This window comes from Thunnus albacares, chromosome 23 (genome assembly GCF_914725855.1).
Source record: "Thunnus albacares chromosome 23, fThuAlb1.1, whole genome shotgun sequence".
NCBI classification, from domain to species: Eukaryota; Metazoa; Chordata; class Actinopteri; order Scombriformes; family Scombridae; genus Thunnus; species Thunnus albacares.
In genome coordinates this window covers 12,080,960-12,098,448 of record NC_058128.1, presented here as the reverse complement: position 1 = coordinate 12,098,448, position 17,489 = coordinate 12,080,960, and the positions used below count along the sequence as shown (strand labels likewise).

The following is a 17,489-nucleotide window of genomic DNA, read 5'->3' as shown; positions in this document are numbered from 1 at the left end:
AGGACATGACTTCATTTTTAGATTGTTGATACAGTCAACATGGTAACAGGACAAAGGGTAAAAAATAATGATAAATAAATAGAAAAATAACAGAAAAAAATCTTTAAGCAAATCTCAGAGCATACTAGCTGTATGTGCACATTTCTTAGTGTTTATAAATTGGACAAACTCAAAATACTTTCTAAATTCAATCCTGAAAAGTTCAAATGGGGGCGAGACCTTGAGAACTTGGATTCATGGATGTGAAATTTTCTCAGAGAAATTAATAAATTGACGGTCCTGAACGGTTTTTGTTTTCATAGTATAATGTTACATCCTTGGCTTCCACCTAATTGAATGGTTGGTTTGAGTGCCAAAATAATCCTGATGTACACTGACATTCATGTTTAGGTGTGTTTTTTTCTGTTCTTCACTGCAACAATATGTTTTTATCAAAGTGTGAGATACATTAAATGAAGCAAAAAGTGTTACAACACCCGTACTGGTACCATTCTCCATAATATTTCTTCAAAAAAACAAAACATGCAAATAAAAAAAGAAGAAGAAGAAGAAGACGTGCTCAATGGGGGCGGAGTTTGGACTGCACACTGCAGTGAGGGTGAAGGGACGGTAGACTTTATAAAGAAGTGATCCATGACGCACACATGATAGGCTACAGGAGTGATACACACAATAAACAGACACAAAAATGTCCCAAAAAAAGTCTTCACTGGTGACAGGTGACGTGGAGAGCCTGCGGAGAAGATCCGCAGCTGATTCCCAAGGTGAGACCAAACTTTGGCTTTTTCTTTCATGAAGTCGCACCCTGCGTTTGAATTTTAAAACCCACACCATCAAAAACGTTTATTGCTGTTTGTTCGTATGTTTCTTGGCTTGTTTTCGAGCTAATTTGTTTTTAAGTGTGGTCATCAAAATCACCTGTGGAGCAAAGCCTCTCTAGAAGATTGTTACTGAACTTTGTGCTTAAGAGTTAAAACAATTCTTTAAAGCTTTCTGTTTGACATTTCAGCTCCATTGAAGTCTTTCTATTCTTAGTATTATCACTGTTTGTTTGTGAAAATTATTATGAACCTCTAAACGTCACAAAGCAGACGTTTTTGAGGTGCCCCCATGTTCAGACAGGTAACCTGTAGATGAGGAATGTTACATCTTAGTGGATGATGACAACTTTGCAGTCATACTTGTACTCATTATGCTAGTTTGGTTGGTTGGTCTCATTATGAAGAAAGTTCAGTTAAAAATAAGACGACATCACATCATCTGACAACAACAATAAGATGAGAAGCCGCATATTGTTGTTGACCTTGATTCCTTAGCCAAGTTCTTTCATCTCTCCACAATTTATTGTTGCTTTCATAGGGAATGCCACATGATTGTGGCGGGTTGCTGCAAGATCTAAGAAAGTTGTGAGCTCTCTACCAAAGTACCTAAAAGATAAATGTTATCAGGAGGCATCAGGAAACATTTTTAATGTGCAAGTCAGTACCTTTGGCTTCCAGTCTATTTTTTATCAAACATAGAGACTGACAGTTAAGACAGGAGTAGAAAAGTTTCTCATCCGCATCATAAGCAGTTGGACTATATCCAGTATAACCAGCATGCTTCTATTTTTAATTTCAAAGCATAGCAGTGTCAGCTAGCTTTTCTTATCTCTATGTGTTGCAATGCATTGATAATGTGATCAGTTTTGGCAGGCAGCAGTTGACAGACTGGGGGGAGAGGGGACACTGCATGACTCTCAGGAGGTTTTTGTTAGTCACACACACATTTTTATAGGGCAGCTGGAGGGCGTTGGCCCTGGGCTTGATTCTTTACCGTTGTGACTATTAATTTTGCATTTGCATCATGTCAAAATCTTGCTTCATGTACTCCATAACTCTGTTCTCTGTGATGTTTTCTTATTCAGATAACTATGCGGATCCTGAGCAGCATCACCGGTTTCCACGGCGACATTCCCAAACCGATAGACTCGGCCCGCAGCATCCAGAACTAGGTGGAGTAGAGACTCCTTCCCCGGATGCTTCTTCTCACCACTTCTGCCACTACACACCAAAATGTTTCCTCACTGTCCACAGAGGTGAGTGAGGCCTCACACAACCAAGTATCCTGTAGATACAAAGATATTGATATTGATAAAACCATATCTTGGCATGTGGAAGAGCTTTCTAACAGTTGTAATCCACACAGGAGGCCATGGCACCTCAGCGCGGTCGACTCCGTCACAGTATGGGGAGGATGGTTGGGATGAAGGCACCTCTAAGACTACAATCAGAGCTGAGAATGAAGTGGAGGCCCACAGGGAGGCCAACAACTACAGGGTGACAATTTCTCCCCTACACATAATCAACATTTTCAGTTTTATTCAGGGTAGAATTTGAGAAGGACTTGATTTGATTTGAAAATCCTAGGATGTTTTACGTCTTTGTAGATTTGATTAAATTCAGTGTTTCTCAAAATGTGGGCGGTCCCCCTCCAGGGGCGTAGAAGCATTGCAGGTGCTGCCTGCATCACTGGAGGGAAAAATGTGGAATTAAACTTAATTCAAATCAGATTCAGGTGGGAACAATACAAGATTGCTTTCACACTAGCAAGCCTGTTGATTCAGGTTAGCAAGAATTATTCAAATATTCACGTTTTACCGCAAGGAAAAGGAAAAACAGGTGATGCTCATCAACCAAACTTGTCAAAGTCAAGAATAAGCAATGGGGAATAATTTCCTCTTGCGTCTAAAAACATTGTTCTTGGCAATCTTGATAACATTCAACTTGGCTGTGTTAATTAAAATTTAATTGGTTTACAGGCGGCATGACATTTTCTTTATGCTCTAGAGGTGTATTAGTGATTTATCTCTATCAGTTTTAAGTTATTGTGATGGTTCTATTTAGCGCTTTGTGCTTGTGCTCATTTTCATTGTTTATGTTACGTGTTTTTAATGTAGAAATACTTTTTTTTTTTTTTTTTCAGTTTGGCTTCAGAAAGTGGAAGGGCAATGTAACAGAAAGGCCCATTGAAGACAGATCAGACATCGTCAAAGAGCTCTACTCTGATCTGAGCATTGTTAAGCCTCGAGAAGGTCTTTTTCTCTTTAATTCAGTTTATGATTAAGAACTGCATGCAGTTTCTGGAAAGCAATAACATATTTTAATTTCTTTTTTTTCTTTCAGGCTCTGTGCTCACCTTTGGGAACATAATTTATGTGTTTTTATTCGGATGGTGGATCTCTTTAATCTACCTCCTCATTAGCCCCTTGATGTTTCTAACAATCATCTGTGCCCCTTATGGTTTGTATTCTGTACTGTGAACACCTGCGCCACTCAGTGTTGTAGTCTCCCCTCTGAAATGTAGAACATCATGTCACTTTGTTTGGCTTCTTGTTTTTAGGCAGACTTTGCTTAAAGATGGCTTGGTACTTCATTTGGCCATTTGGGAAGTCAGTAGAGAAGGTAAAATTATTATATGAAGTGTCCTAACTTTCCAATTAGTGTTATGTGTCATGGGATTCCAAAAATTATGTTCCTCACATGGTACCAATAGGCAAATATTCACCATATCATGTTGTCATCTCTGGCTTTTTTCAGGCTGGTGACGTAGTGAAGAGATCCATTGTGAAGCCCCCAAAGATTGAGGTAATACCCGAAGAGAGGGACTCTGAGGACAGTAAAGACCTTGTCAGGGATAAGGACTCCTCACCCCTTTTGGTGTCTTCCCCCATCCCTGTTGAGATCCCTGTCCCAGAACTACCAGCCAGACATACTTCCATACACTGGGTGAGGAAATGAGAATCATTTAATCACTTGCTGCAATGCATATTTATGCAGTATTTATTATGAATGATTTTATCTGTGTGTTGTGTTGTGTTGTTCCTGGTCACTGTCCTCCTCTATAGTGTCGCCTCAGCACTTACATTTGGCTGGTGCTGGGCTATCCTGTCCTGGCTGTGGTCCACGCCCTGGCCTGTGTGCTCTCCTGGCTGCTGGTCTTTACCATCCCTGTATCCAAGATGAACGCTCGCACACTGAGCATTGTCCTGCTCATGGCACCAGAGGACGTTCAGATACACACACTGGAGAAGGTACAGGGTCATTTTCTGAAAAATGAGAAATGGTAAATAGATGTTAAAATAAGGAGCACAAGCATTTTTCCCCCTTCCTTTCCCTTACTGGTCATGCTTGTCGAAAACACCAATGGCAAGATTTTTTATGGTACATACTTTTTTATAGCTTCCCTATTAGCTATGGTATTTAGCTACGGTGGCATTTATCTGAAGTGCTCCACTTGTTCCTGTGACTAATGGCTCTAACTGTTGCAGTGTGTAAAATGGACATTCTGATTAGTTCATCTTCTATGACTTTTCCTTAAAGGGTCAGTTCAGCCAAATCACAAAACACAGTTCTCACTAATTGCAAAGGTTTTGAGATATTTCGTTCTGATAGTGTGGACAGTTTTAATTTGGACTTTGATAGAAAACAGCTCCTTATGAAAATGACCAGAGCAACCAGGACATTATTTAAGGTAAAACATGTTGCTGATAAGTTTTCAAAATGTGCTTTTAGCACCATAAATGAAAGATATCTCAAAACCTCGGCACAACAAAACTATGTGTGTGGCTAGATACCACCAGAGCTAATTGGAGAAATGTGTTTTTTTTCTCTGTTGATTTGTATAAACTTTTAAACCTCATCCATTAACTGGACGTTTACATCTAATACATACATTTGTTACTTGAGGTGTGTTTTTATGTTCTCTTTTGCAGATGCGTGGCTGTGAGACCAGAGTTATCTTATGCTGTTACCAAGCATTCAATGTGTATTACTACAAATACACTGTCCAAGGAATCAACATTTTTGCTCTCAGTATCCTTTTTTAGGTTGTTGGAGCTAACTTGACGGAAGTTAGGGGCATAAAAAATACGAAGCTTTAAATAACTCAGCTTATATTAAACATTTTTACCAGGGTGTAAAAATGTAAAATATATACATCCATCACATACATCATTTCCAGTTACAGTACTATCACAGTTACTACCACATTTTGAGCAACCAGTATGCAACTAACTGAAGCTGCTGCAGTGACCAGCAGTCCACTGTCCATCCATTTGTTCTCCTTAAATCTATGTTCCCCACAGACTCGCTTCCCTTGGTATTAATCACTCTGATTATTGGCTATGGTGACCACGACCATAATTACTTCAGTGCAGAAACAAAGTTTGCCTTGGCCATCACCTCCATCATTCCTCTATCCTACTATATCGGCATGGGTATAGCCAGGTACATTTTATTAGCATTTGTGTCCTTTGCCAGTAGATGAATGAGAATGAAATGATAATTTACAGACAGAATTATCACTTCTTAGCAGTGTATATTAATACAAAAGGACAGATTCTGGAAGATGCATGGAATTGTATTTTGGTGGTTTTATCAATAACCGTGTGTGTTCCCACAGCGTTTCTGCACAGAGTAACTTTGCAGTGGGAGCGGTGGTAAACGCAACTTTTGGCTCCATCACAGAGATGACATTCTACATCACAGCACTGCTGCAAGGACAACGTGCTGCCACCAAATGTTACGAAGAAATCGTCAAAGCGGCCCTTACCGGGACCTTGCTGGGGTGTATACTGTTCATACCTGTGAGTGTCTGAGAAGGACAGCTGAACACATCAGTTCACGTGCAGCATTATGATTATGGAGTTATGGAGTGTGGAGTTTGCATTTTATTCCCTGAGTTGTGTGAATTTTCTCTTGAATGCTCTTTTCCTGACGTGTTATGACTGCAGCAGCAGAAAGCCACACACTGATCTCACAAGTTCAGGTTTCACTATGAGATTCAAGTTGGAAAAGGGAAGACAAATGCTCATGTCAATGCACCCACTTCTTGTTGTTTGTGTCAACTGCGCAGGGTATCTGTATGATCATTGGGGGCATTAAACACAGGGAGCAACGATTTAACAGTCGTTCAGCCGGCGTGAGCTCCGCATTGCTCTTCATATCAATAGGAGGTATGTATTGCAACACTTTCTAAAACAATAACACCTCTACTGACAAATTCATAAAGCTCTAAACTTAACGTAATATTGTCCCCAGGTGTGTTTGCTCCCACCCTTTTCTCAAAGACCTTCGGTAACCTGGTGTGCGAGAGCTGCACTAATATTCCAGGCAATACCAGCGTGCCCTTCGTCTGCAAGGACTGTCACTATGACACGGTGGGTTAGCTTCTTCCACTTATGTATGACTTCCAGTTTGTGGCAGTGTGCTTGTAGAGCATAGAGTAAGCAACAAAGCAGCTTTGAGCAAGCTGAAGAACACTGTCACTAATTCTAGTTTGTAGGGGACAGTAGTGTAATTGATGTCAGGCAGTGCTTTCTCTGTCCTACATAGCTGTGATGTTTGTATTAACAGATTTCAGATGCTCCCACCGTGAAGATTAAATCTTTATGGGTCCTGCAGCTGCTAAACGTAGAGGTTTTTACAGGGAAACATGTTAAATTGCTGTTGTCTTAACCTTATTTTAGATAATATGTAAAACTTTGCTTGTATGATTTTAATTTTCACCCTCATTCTTTCTTCTCAACAGAGTCAAACTGACCCACATTTGATTCTGTCCCATATTGAGTAAGTCCAGGTGCTACATAGATAATTTTTTACTTTGCAACACTTTTCCAAAGTAATCAGGTCAACAAAATACGTCTAAGGATTAAAATAGTTTTCTGTTTCTTTAATGTTATTCCAGGGCCCTGGTGTACACAATTTCTGTGCTTCTGCCTGCTGCATACCTGATAGGCCTCATCTTCACACTGAAGACCCACTCCCACATCTATGATATTCATATCAGCGATGGCCAAGGGGGCCACACGCACGGTCAGTACGCACAAGAGGGTACCAGCACCCACCATCCCACGGGTGAGCTCCCCACTGGCCATCTACATGCTGCCAAGTCGTGTATTAATGCCAGCATTATTGCCACCAGCCACGTTGCAACAGGTGTGTGTGTGTGTTGTGCACGTTTTAATCATTCGGTTGAAGGAACAAGACATTAATATGAAGCACTGACTGCCTGTTGCCTGCCTTATTAACCTGTTAACCTGTTGTGCATGTGAGTCACAGAAGTAACACACTGAGGTAAAGTTGTGCCTGTGCATGCCACTACTCTAAAGCATGAAGAACATAAATGCGGAAGAAAATCGATGAGAAGTTTAGACTTTGATCCTAACATATGTGAAAGAGGTGACAAACCTCCCTCAACAGTGAGGTAAGTCATAAATAGTAAATTTGTGTTTTATGTTGGTCATCTTATAGTGTTTGTCACCAGCAGGTCACCATGTGGTCCACTGGTCCCGTTGGAGGGCTCTTGGAGTGCTGATTGTTGCCACAGTGCTGATGGCTTGCTGCGCTGACCTCAGCACTGAGAACATCGAGCCAATGCTGACCCACTCCACCATCTCCCAGGTATTCGAAATACTTCATTTTTAAACAGGAAGGGAAAATGCCCGTCTGATTCGCGCTCAAATCGATTCAAGTTGAAATGGACAGCCTTGAAGGAAGTGCATTCTTTATGGAGCCTAAGGGAGTCCAGTCTCTGGTTCATAATGTATTTTGGGCTTTTCTTGTCTTTCTCTGTGTGTTTCTTTGCACTGACTGCTATCCTCCTTTCTCACAGTACTTCATCGGCGTCACAGTGTTGGCTATGGTGCCTGAGCTTCCTGAGATTGTCAACGGGATCCAGTTTGCGCTGCAGAACAACATCAGCCTGAGGTGCAAGCACACTGTTCTGTTGTAGTATAATTTTAAGTCACTTATCATAAATATGCCAGGAACACAATAATTTGTGCAAAAAAAGGTGCATCTTACACATGTGTAAACATTACTGCATGTAAGCATTTTCATTTAGTATTTGAATAGCATTTAAGTGTTGTAATATAGGGTTAAGGTTACAATCAATATCAAGGATGAACTGAGCTTTTGTAAAGATGAGTATTACCGACATTTCAACTTGTAGATTTTTGCTGTTTGCAGCCTTGAAGTGGGCAGTTGCATAGCTGTGCAGGTCTGCATGATTCAGATTCCACTGCTCATACTCTTCAATGCATTCTATGTAAGTAAAAAGGTTTGGTCAGTTTTTGTAGACTTTTTTTCTTTTTGTATAATGATTTTTTTTTTTACATCATGACTTTATGCATACTTCTTTTCTTCAGGATGTTGGATTCGTGCTTGTGTTCAGTGACGTTCATCTCTGGGCCAGCATCTTCAGTGTCATTCTGGTCAACTACATCTTCATGGATGGAAAATGTGACTATTTTCAGGGTAAGTCATAATTAAAAGATTTCTCCTTAGCAGTAAAGGACATTATCACTTCCAAGGCATCAACAGAGAATCTTATATGTGTTAGAAAAAGGTTTATACAACCAGTCAAATATACATGTGTCCCTCTAAGTCATACATATTCATGAGGTATCAAGAGACAAGAGTGTCTGTGGCCCTGTTTATTAGTCTGGCTGATAACTTCCTACTAGCAAAATGTTAAAGTCTGAATTCACATGTAGATTACTGCACATAATCATTTTGTTTTGTTTGCAGGCACTGCCCTAGTGGTGGTTTACCTCATCCTTCTGTCCCTTTACTACTTCGCTCCATCTCCACGCTCTTGTTGATCTGCTCGTCAAAGAAAAATCACAAAGCTCCAAAAATTGACGCCGCCTTACAAATACACAAACCCTGCATTGTCACGTGGTGTGGATCGTACATTGTCAGTGGCACAAAAATTGGGAATACAGTACAACTGGATTATTGAGATTAGAAGTGCCACAGCGGAGCTGTAAATATTGATACTGAATGGTGTTTTGTGTGCTTGAACATGGTTTCACACTTCCAGGTAAAAGTTTGATGACCTTTAAAATTGCTCTTGCATTTAAATGTAAATTTGTGCTATTTATTTTTGGCTCTGAATCATTGTAATATGTGGTTAATATTGGAGATAATAAATGCATCAATTTACAAACTGTCTATCATAGAGGACCTGTCTTTTAACCAATGCTGCACTACCTAATAATCAACATGAATTTGTTGATACAACTTTTTTTTTTTTTTTTTTTTTTTTACAAAGACCACCATGATGTAGATTTGACTTTTCATTGCTGCTACATACTCTCCTATTATGTTCATTATTAGCATTTTAGCACATTTATTTATAGTCAACATGTCAAAAAGCATGCATGGTACTACATTAACTTGGTTTGCATTCTGAGAGGAAAAATGGGAACACAGCAATCCAATAACTCTCGTATGCAGCACATTTCATGCAGTAATAATTTTAAAATAGGAAAAAAAAACTTAATTGGATTTTAATTTTGTTATGTGTCATGCTAGATTATTAGTCAAGCAAAGGAAATAGGGGAACGGAGAACTATTTACAGAATACTTTATTGACAGAACTTCAACACAACATTCACACAAGCCTATTGTACATTTTAGTTGTCACCTTTTTAAAACTACATCGCAAAGTAAAGGTTTGATGACATTAATATAAAAAGCAGGTGATGACATCATGCACCAAGTAGTTTTGTTATGCAGAACGGAAAGGGGCAAGGTAAAGAAGTGCAGGCAAATTCATGCATTTGTGGGAAGCATCAAACCATCTGACAACATCTAAACCGCAAAACAGTTTCACCTAAGCTGTCGTCATAATCACAGTTTAAGTGCAACATTATTTGGCATCAGTTAAGTTCATTCATTAAACAGGAACTGTCAACACATTACCTTGATGTGTTGAATATGTGCTTTTAGGATTAATACCCAAAAGGCTAAATATGTTGCATCTTGTCCTGAATCTACTCTGTGTGGCTGCTCACAGGAACAAAATACATAGTTTCTGCATCCTTGAAACAGGATGCAAAATCGCAATTTGTTGAATTATAATATGTAATGGCTAGATTGTTAAAAGTGATTAAAATGCTCACTTGCTTGAAAACACAATTTTCAACATAAACCTTGTCTGTCTAAACATGCAAAGATCTTTTACTGCCTATATTTCTGGAACTTTAACCACGTTAAAAGTTTGAAAAAGGCACTGCAGTATGTTTGTATAAGCCTGCTACTGAAGCAACTCCCCGTGCAATACAATTTCAACGCCATCAACAGAGAGGGAGTAAAAGTCTGAACAGAATTAAGTCTTTATTCGAATAAAAGCATTTTTTTTAAATTAATTTTAAAGAGCACCAAATTCACAGTGATATGTTGCATGGTTTGGTTTACAAATGCGAGCAAACAGGATGGAAATGAAATTATTCCTTTTTAGAAAACTAATTATTGATGCATTTTGATCTTTGAAGATACCCACCTTCCTTTTTTTTTTTTTTTTTTTTGCAGAGAATTCTCCAGACTAGGCTGAAACATAATGTTTGATGGAAAATACAGGAAATACAAAGGCTCAGACACAGGCAAAATCAGCATTTAACCTTTCTTTCACACTAATAGAGGGCAAACAGTACAGCACTTGTGCATGTTTTAGCCAATTTGCCACAAATCACATTTAGTTTCTTTATATTTCCAAGGCATTCAGTTTTTCCTTCGCTCCAGGCAGACACTGGTTTCCATTCATTTGGCATAAAAACAACTTGGAAAGACTTAAGATAGGTAATTCCTAAAAGTTAACGCCATGTCTACTTTTATTTATGTAGTGCGAGGATAACATTACTTCCAACAATAAAAAAACAGACAAACTAAAACTTAGTGTGAATGACTACCAGACACAAGCGAATTTCAAGCCTCTGGAAGTAGATTTTTACACCATGAAACTTGGAAGGTGGGGAAAAACACTACGACATGCTTTGGAAAATGGTCAGCAATGATTTAAATTATCTGTGATTTGTAGTAAATTGGCTAAAATGTGCAAAAACACTGGCACATCCCTTCAGCGAAACCAATGTCTGCCACTTTTATAGACTGAAACCATTACTATGGTCAGCGTTGCTTATAGGATCTGTTTAAAAAAAAAAAAAAAAAAAAGTAAATGCTGACAAATACGCAAGAAAAAGTGTGCAAACAGCAATAACAGGTGATCAGAATACCCCAAGAGAACTGTTCATCCTTCAAATAAATATGCATGCATTCTTCCTTTGCACAGAATTCTTAAAAGTAGTAGTGTAGGCTGTTTTTTTTTTTTTAAAATGGGCAAGGGAAATCTTTGAAAACATGACATGGCAAAAGTATTTCCAGCTGTCACAAGGGCGAGAAGCTGAATTCCTACTTAGATTGACACGAAGGCAACATGTAAGGAACAATGGCAACGGAGGGGGGAGGAGGGTTGAGTAAAATCCATAAAACATCCCACATTGATTTTCTGTATGTCTCATCGCTCTATCTGCAAAAAAAATAAGAACAAAAACAACGAAAAAAGGCATCCCATTGTTTTTGGTTTTAAGGCGGGGCTACGTTAGGCGAGGGGGAGGGAGAGGGTGTTTTTTCCCGAGAATTTTGCTGTGAATTAAATTCTGTGCTCTGTCAGACCTCATCTCCTCCCATTCCAGCCCTGTCCTTCCCATCCATTCATCTGTCTGTCCTCCACTGTGTGGCCTATTTCAAGCGTTCAATGAGTTCCTGTGTGAGGCCCAGGTTGAGCAGCTGCATGGCGGGGAGTGACGTCAGGTGGGGGAAGGCCTTGAGGAGCCTCTCCCAGCACAGCTCCAGCAGGCTGGGCACCGCTAGCCAGATCTTAAACAGAGAGCCAGTTCTCTTGTTCTCATGGATGTTCACTACACCACCGTGAATGTACATGCAGCCAGCCTAGGGAAGGACAGAGAGACATTTACAAGTCATATAAAGTTTGCTTCAGAAATGAACAGTGTAGAAGTGCCATTTTCTTTAATTTCACCAGTTTCACATTTTATTTATATGCCTTAATTGTTTGTTTATGGGATAACACTGGCATTTGTGAGAAACTATAATTGACTGATTCTTTTTACTGTGTTCTGGGCAAGGAAAATTGAGCGCTTTCTAGGTCATAACTACCCATGCAATAGTAGAAAATATTGGTGCCATGCAATAGAATAAAATGACAAAAAAATCCAGCCCCATAATGCAACCTCTGTGTCAACAAAACCAATCAGGGAAGTGGGCTGTAGTATGATCTTAAATTGTTCAAAACATTGAGTGACTAGAGAAGGTAACGTTGTACTAACTGGGGTGACAGCAGCACAGTGGAAGTAGGCGGGTTCAGGCATCACTGCTGGTAGTTTACTCCACTGGAAATTCTGCAGGTTTATCTTCCACAGATCAGCTAATATCAACTCCCCGTTATAGCCTCCGCAAATAAATACATCTATAACAGAGAGAAATGATTGGTCAGATACTAGATATTGTAGCTGTAGCTGTTTACTAGCCAGGAGTCAGATTGAAATCAAATAAATAATGAAGTTTTAACATATGAGGATGTGATACGCGCTATTAGAAATGCTCACCGTTACGTATTTGCACGCAGCTATGGCATCTCCTAGGAGCAGGATATCCTGTCAAAATCACAGGTGTTTTAGAACATCTTGCATGGGAAGTAACACAGATTTAACTGATAATGAGCTGCAGCATACAGACCTATTTTATCATGAGGTTTAGTTGTAATCTCCTCCCAGGAATTAGTTTCCAGATTGTATGCATGTATCTATTAAAACAACAACACACAGACACCATTTACCATGAGTCTAAATGACTGTTTTGATGAAAGATTAAGATGGATTTGGATAGCATGCAAAAAAAAAAAATGTGATTCAAACTGTAATTAACTATTTTAATGGAGACATTCACTTGAACATTTATTGCACTATGTACACATCTTATTGTATGTAGATGAAGAAGTATAATTCAATCCATATCTACTGCCTCTTGTGTGTATATGTATTATCAGCAGTGTACAGATCTTTTTTTACTCTATATATATTTATAAAACCACTGCAGGAAATTTTGTTCCCTTTCAAATATTCTTTTTGATCTTCCTAAGCCCCCTAAAAGGTGTGCTAAGGAGGAAGAATCCATATTTAGATCAGCTTTTGCTTCAGCTGTCATGAAAAATAAAGGTGTAAGTAAGGTGTTCAAAGAGGCACCCTTGAAACATTTCAAACTTGAAAATGTGGCTGGCGCAGTTTTGATGATTAATTAAAATGTGTTTGGTGAGTCCACAGTGTTGTACTACCTTGTCCAGAGGGTAAGATGTCCAGGAAGTTCCTCCTCCCAGAATATAGATCCTCTGTCCATCATGTGCTATTTCATGTCTGTACCTGTGACACATGCAACAGTCACATATCAAGGTTTTTTTTTTTTTACAACACTGAAAAGATCTGTAGCTTGGTTAGATCTTCAGATATCATGACACCTTACCGTTCCTCAGGCAGGTCGTCAGGAGGGTTGTTGGGCTTGAGGTGGATCCACTCCCTGGTGGTCAGGTCCAGCCTGTGCAGGTCTGTGCTGTAGATGTAACCCGTTGTCCCTCCAAACACGTACAGGAAGCCATTTATAATGACCATTGCCTGGAGTGGGGAGGATATGACATGGCAGCTTTGTCAAGTTTGTACATCCAGCAACTGGTTTTTAAAAAAATATCAGTATTACAAAACCAGAAGATCATTGATCATACGTTCTCTAAAATCTCTAATATACAGTATATGTCGTTCTGATAAATGCTAAGGATTGATTTTTGAAGATACCTGTCCATAGATTCTGTTGGGCTTCTTTCCCCGACAGTTGAGCAACGACCATCGCTTATACTTCACATTACAAACATGAACGTCGTTGCCGTTATTTTCACCAAAGGGGATCCCAGTGCCGCCAAACACCAGGAGGTTGTTCCCGTGCAAAACAGCTGAATAAAAACGAACACCAATTTCAATTTTCATACATAGAAAACACTGTTTTATGGTGTATGAAATATAAATGAAGTACAATTAAGTATTAAAATGTTCTCAACTATTAGATATACAATATTTCACCTGACATAGATGCTAGCTCTGTGGGCATGTAGCCCTCTGTTCGAATCTGCTGCCAGCAGCCTGTGGCGAAGTGGTACCTCCAAAGCTCCCTGAACAGCGGATAGTCTTCATTCTCTGAACCGCCAGACTCATCATAGTCAGGATTGTATCCTCCAAACACATACAGGTTAGTGTTGTCAGCGACACAGCGATGTCCACTGCGGGCGGGGGGAGTACGATGACCTGGAAAGGAAGGAACAATGCGTCATCGGGGATACTGGGCAGGTAAAATATCACGTTATCACTGGCCGCACAAAAAAAGCTACCGCTGCCTAATACAGGTCAAGTCAAGTCAAAATACAAGATAATGTCAACTTGAGTAGATATCTCTGTTTGTTTGTTTTTTACTATGAAAATCTGGCTGAACCTTGAAAATATAAAGCACATTCACACAGTTGAGAGCTTCTCACAACATTAGAATCCCAGGGTGGCCTCACAGAAAGCAGTCACAGGGCTAACACTTAAACACGGGTCACCAGTCAATCAAAGGGCTAACACATAAACAAAAACACGTCCATGCTCACATTTACAACAATTAACAATTCCAAAGTGTCCCTGCATGACTTTGTACTCACTGTGAGATGAAACCTGTGGGGGAACATAAACATGCAAATTTGATAAAGAAAGCCCCAAGATATTCTAGCTGTGATACAACAGCGCTAACAGCGAGCAGCCTTGTGTGAAAGTCATTGAATTTAAGTAAAAAGTGGTCAAACAGGTAGCTAGGACCACACGTGTACATCACCACCTGCTCTGGTATGGATTTTATTAAGGCACTGTCGTAGTGACAGATCTAATACTGTCATAGCATTTTTTGAGAATTGTGTTTGCACTCAGTTGGATCTCACCATAAATGCAACTACTTGGATACAACAAGCTGTACAAACAATCATTGATACCTTCTCATCAAACTGTATATACGCCCTTTGTCATGCATTAACAGATGGCTGACAGAGAAAGAAGTCTATTCACATTCACAACAATATCTGTGAGGCTCACAGATTCACCTTATAAGGAAAACTATGCAAATAGCCTATAATATAACGTCACCATTTTAAAAACGAAGTGGTTTGGCCTGAGGGTTTAGCAGGTTTATAACTGCAGGCACATGATGACAGAATACAGAGCACATTAAACAAAACTCTAATAATGTACCTCTGTTTAATGTACCAAGAATAGCGCTGAGGCCCACCTACAACTCAACTCTAATGCTTCAGCCACCTAATACATTTTTAATAATCAGGATTTCTAATGGATTAGGAAAGCAAAGCAATGAAGGGAGGCACATGGAGACAGAGTGAGAGACATGACTGATACAGATCTAATGCCACACAAATCAGTAGTCTAAGTTCAATACTTTTGGCTGTTTTGTATTATTATCTCAAAAACCTAATCAAATAATTCAGAATCGCATCAACCCCTAATTCAATGGTACACTTCTATCCTGGTGCTTTTATCATTACATTTGGCTTACAATAAGTGAATTAAAACTCAAAAAGGAACAAGAACTAGATGTTGTCAAAACTGTGAGGTGCAACCCTACCAAATATACAACTAACTAGCATGTCCAGAGAAGAAAGAAAAGGCTGCTTTTATTCCACAAATCTTTTGGTCAATTAGCTCTTTTACAGCATGTTGTTTCTACTGAGCTGTAACAAAAAAATACTCCTAAGATTTAAAGGAAATGGTATCAGCTTGCTTTTAACATTTCTTAGAAATGTCACTATATTTAACAAAATACAATGCTGTTATGATATTAAAGTAATTAGTCATTTTAATTTGAGAAGCAAAAATATAAAAGCATTGAATGGTATTGACTACTATACTAGTCTATGATGATGTCATCAATCATCTAGGTCACTAGACATTTGTTTGCAGCAGCATGCCAATATCAGTCACAGGGAACCTAGTTGAACTGTGTACCATACATTACTGGGCCCCAGGTGTGACCGGCTTTGACTGTAATCATGAATCTGGGACAAACTTAAAAAGGAAAACAGCCCAGAAACATGATTCGTACCAAAGATAGTGTATACCACAACATTAAAACCCAATACTAACAGACAAGTGTAAAATACCAGAAATCAAAGTCTTCATTTTCTGGCTTTTTCCACACATGGTGGAGTATCTTAATAATGTCTGCACACCAAATCTGAACCACTGTGTTCAACAAAAAATGTCCATCCTCAGAGTAACTGGAAAGGAGAGATGCAGAAAAGCAACTGAGAAAAAAACAGACCTGACCAGAAACTTACTTGTGGATATGAACACCTTTAAAATCAATCAATACTGGATTGACAACTAACCTAGTCGAAATGTAACATGTCTTTTGAGTCTCTTACAAACTCAAAGAAAAGGATGCAGTTCGCAGCTGTATCATTCTCTTACAAATGGCAACAAGGTGTTTGCAGGACAGCACAAACAGTAATCAATGATGGAGCCAGTGTGTGCTAGGCCACATAAGAAATTGGCTATACAGCTAAAAGACAAGACTATACGGACAATAAAACTGTATAGTGAAGAGTTTTTTTAATATGCATGTTAGCTAGGGCGTGATTGCCAAGAAAGATAAACAAGCAGAATTGTTGGATATTGCTAGCTTGAACATCGTATTTAGCAATGTCACTAGTAAGGGCAACGTTTAAAGTCTTAGCAGGCAATGGTGACACTGGGTGTGGAGCAGCAGATCTCAGTCACACAGTGTTTATTTGACTGGAAAAGTGTGACAAACGTTTTAAGTTAAAATCTATCGTTAGCATGTCTAATGCTAATGTTGTTGACGGACCTGCTAACGTCTCACCGTGCGGCGGCCTGCCTGTCAGTTTCTCGAATTTATTCAGCTGGTCTGGACTGCGAGCACCTTCAGCGTCCGACATCGTTTCCCCCGTTACAATCCAGTCCTGAAGAACGTCACATCGAATAAAAACAACATCTGCTAAAGTGCTGATAAAACATTATAAACCCTTCCTCATCTCAATCAGTTTGAAGCCATTCACAAATTTTGCCCCCCCTTGGACCGTGAGGCACTTGACCAATCAGGGGACTTGTTGTGCGGATATTGCGTCATTAGAAATAGGGGCGGGACTTCGTTTGTCAGTCAATCAAAAACAACAACAGTCTTTTTTTGTTGTTGTTGTTTTGTTGTTGTTTTGTTTTTTTCTGACAAAATGTGATCTCCAAAGATGATTCATGTGGTTAAATAGACGTCACAAAAAACATGATAAAAACTACCAAAATTGACTCAGTTTATTTAAAAATAAGCCGCCTTATTTAAAAAATTACCTACTTTATTGCCCCTAACTCATAACTGCAACAAAATTATTTTTGCTCAGCACATGGTTTTAAATCTTATCTTTTCATACTGGTGGTTACAACATTTTTAAACATTTTAACATCATTAAACTTTGTCTTCTAGGCAAAGATCATATTCACAAGGCCCCCAGTTTATTTATTTTCTTCAGTTTATGTGGGAATTTTTATGCAC

The 17,489-nt window shown here is 39.1% G+C and overlaps 2 protein-coding genes across 9 annotated transcripts; one reads left to right on the top strand and one right to left on the bottom strand.

The window, feature by feature from the left end:
* Positions 1-571: 571 nt before the first annotated feature.
* Positions 572-8,656, top strand: cax1 (cation/H+ exchanger protein 1). 7 transcript variants are annotated; one of them, XM_044344101.1, is made up of 20 exons: positions 574-764; positions 1,907-2,077; positions 2,188-2,318; positions 2,965-3,073; positions 3,165-3,281; positions 3,382-3,443; positions 3,579-3,767; positions 3,887-4,072; positions 4,754-4,853; positions 5,126-5,267; positions 5,443-5,626; positions 5,896-5,995; positions 6,081-6,199; positions 6,571-6,608; positions 6,727-6,854; positions 7,309-7,442; positions 7,654-7,748; positions 8,010-8,088; positions 8,189-8,297; positions 8,571-8,656. In XM_044344101.1, the coding sequence occupies exons 1-20, from the start codon at positions 689-691 to the stop codon at positions 8,642-8,644; spliced, it is 2,343 nt and encodes a 780-aa protein (XP_044200036.1). In that variant the 5' UTR covers positions 574-688; the 3' UTR covers positions 8,645-8,656. The 7 variants fall into 7 exon arrangements, 6 of the variants coding, with proteins under 6 accessions (XP_044200036.1, XP_044200035.1, XP_044200034.1 ...); XM_044344100.1 differs by having other exon boundaries at positions 7,306-7,442; XM_044344099.1 differs by having other exon boundaries at positions 6,727-6,896.
* A 1,494-nt stretch (positions 8,657-10,150) lies between these two features.
* Positions 10,151-17,048, bottom strand: klhdc10 (kelch domain containing 10). 2 transcript variants are annotated; one of them, XM_044343797.1, is made up of 9 exons: positions 16,791-17,048; positions 13,967-14,188; positions 13,685-13,839; positions 13,359-13,507; positions 13,174-13,258; positions 12,579-12,645; positions 12,449-12,496; positions 12,170-12,309; positions 10,151-11,774 (listed from the first exon to the last, which is right to left on the bottom strand). In XM_044343797.1, exons 1-9 carry the CDS (start codon positions 16,879-16,881, stop codon positions 11,565-11,567), a joined length of 1,167 nt encoding a protein of 388 aa, XP_044199732.1. In that variant the 5' UTR covers positions 16,882-17,048; the 3' UTR covers positions 10,151-11,564. The 2 variants fall into 2 exon arrangements, with proteins under 2 accessions (XP_044199732.1, XP_044199733.1); XM_044343798.1 differs by having other exon boundaries at positions 16,806-17,048.
* Between the last annotated feature and the right edge of the window lie 441 nt (positions 17,049-17,489).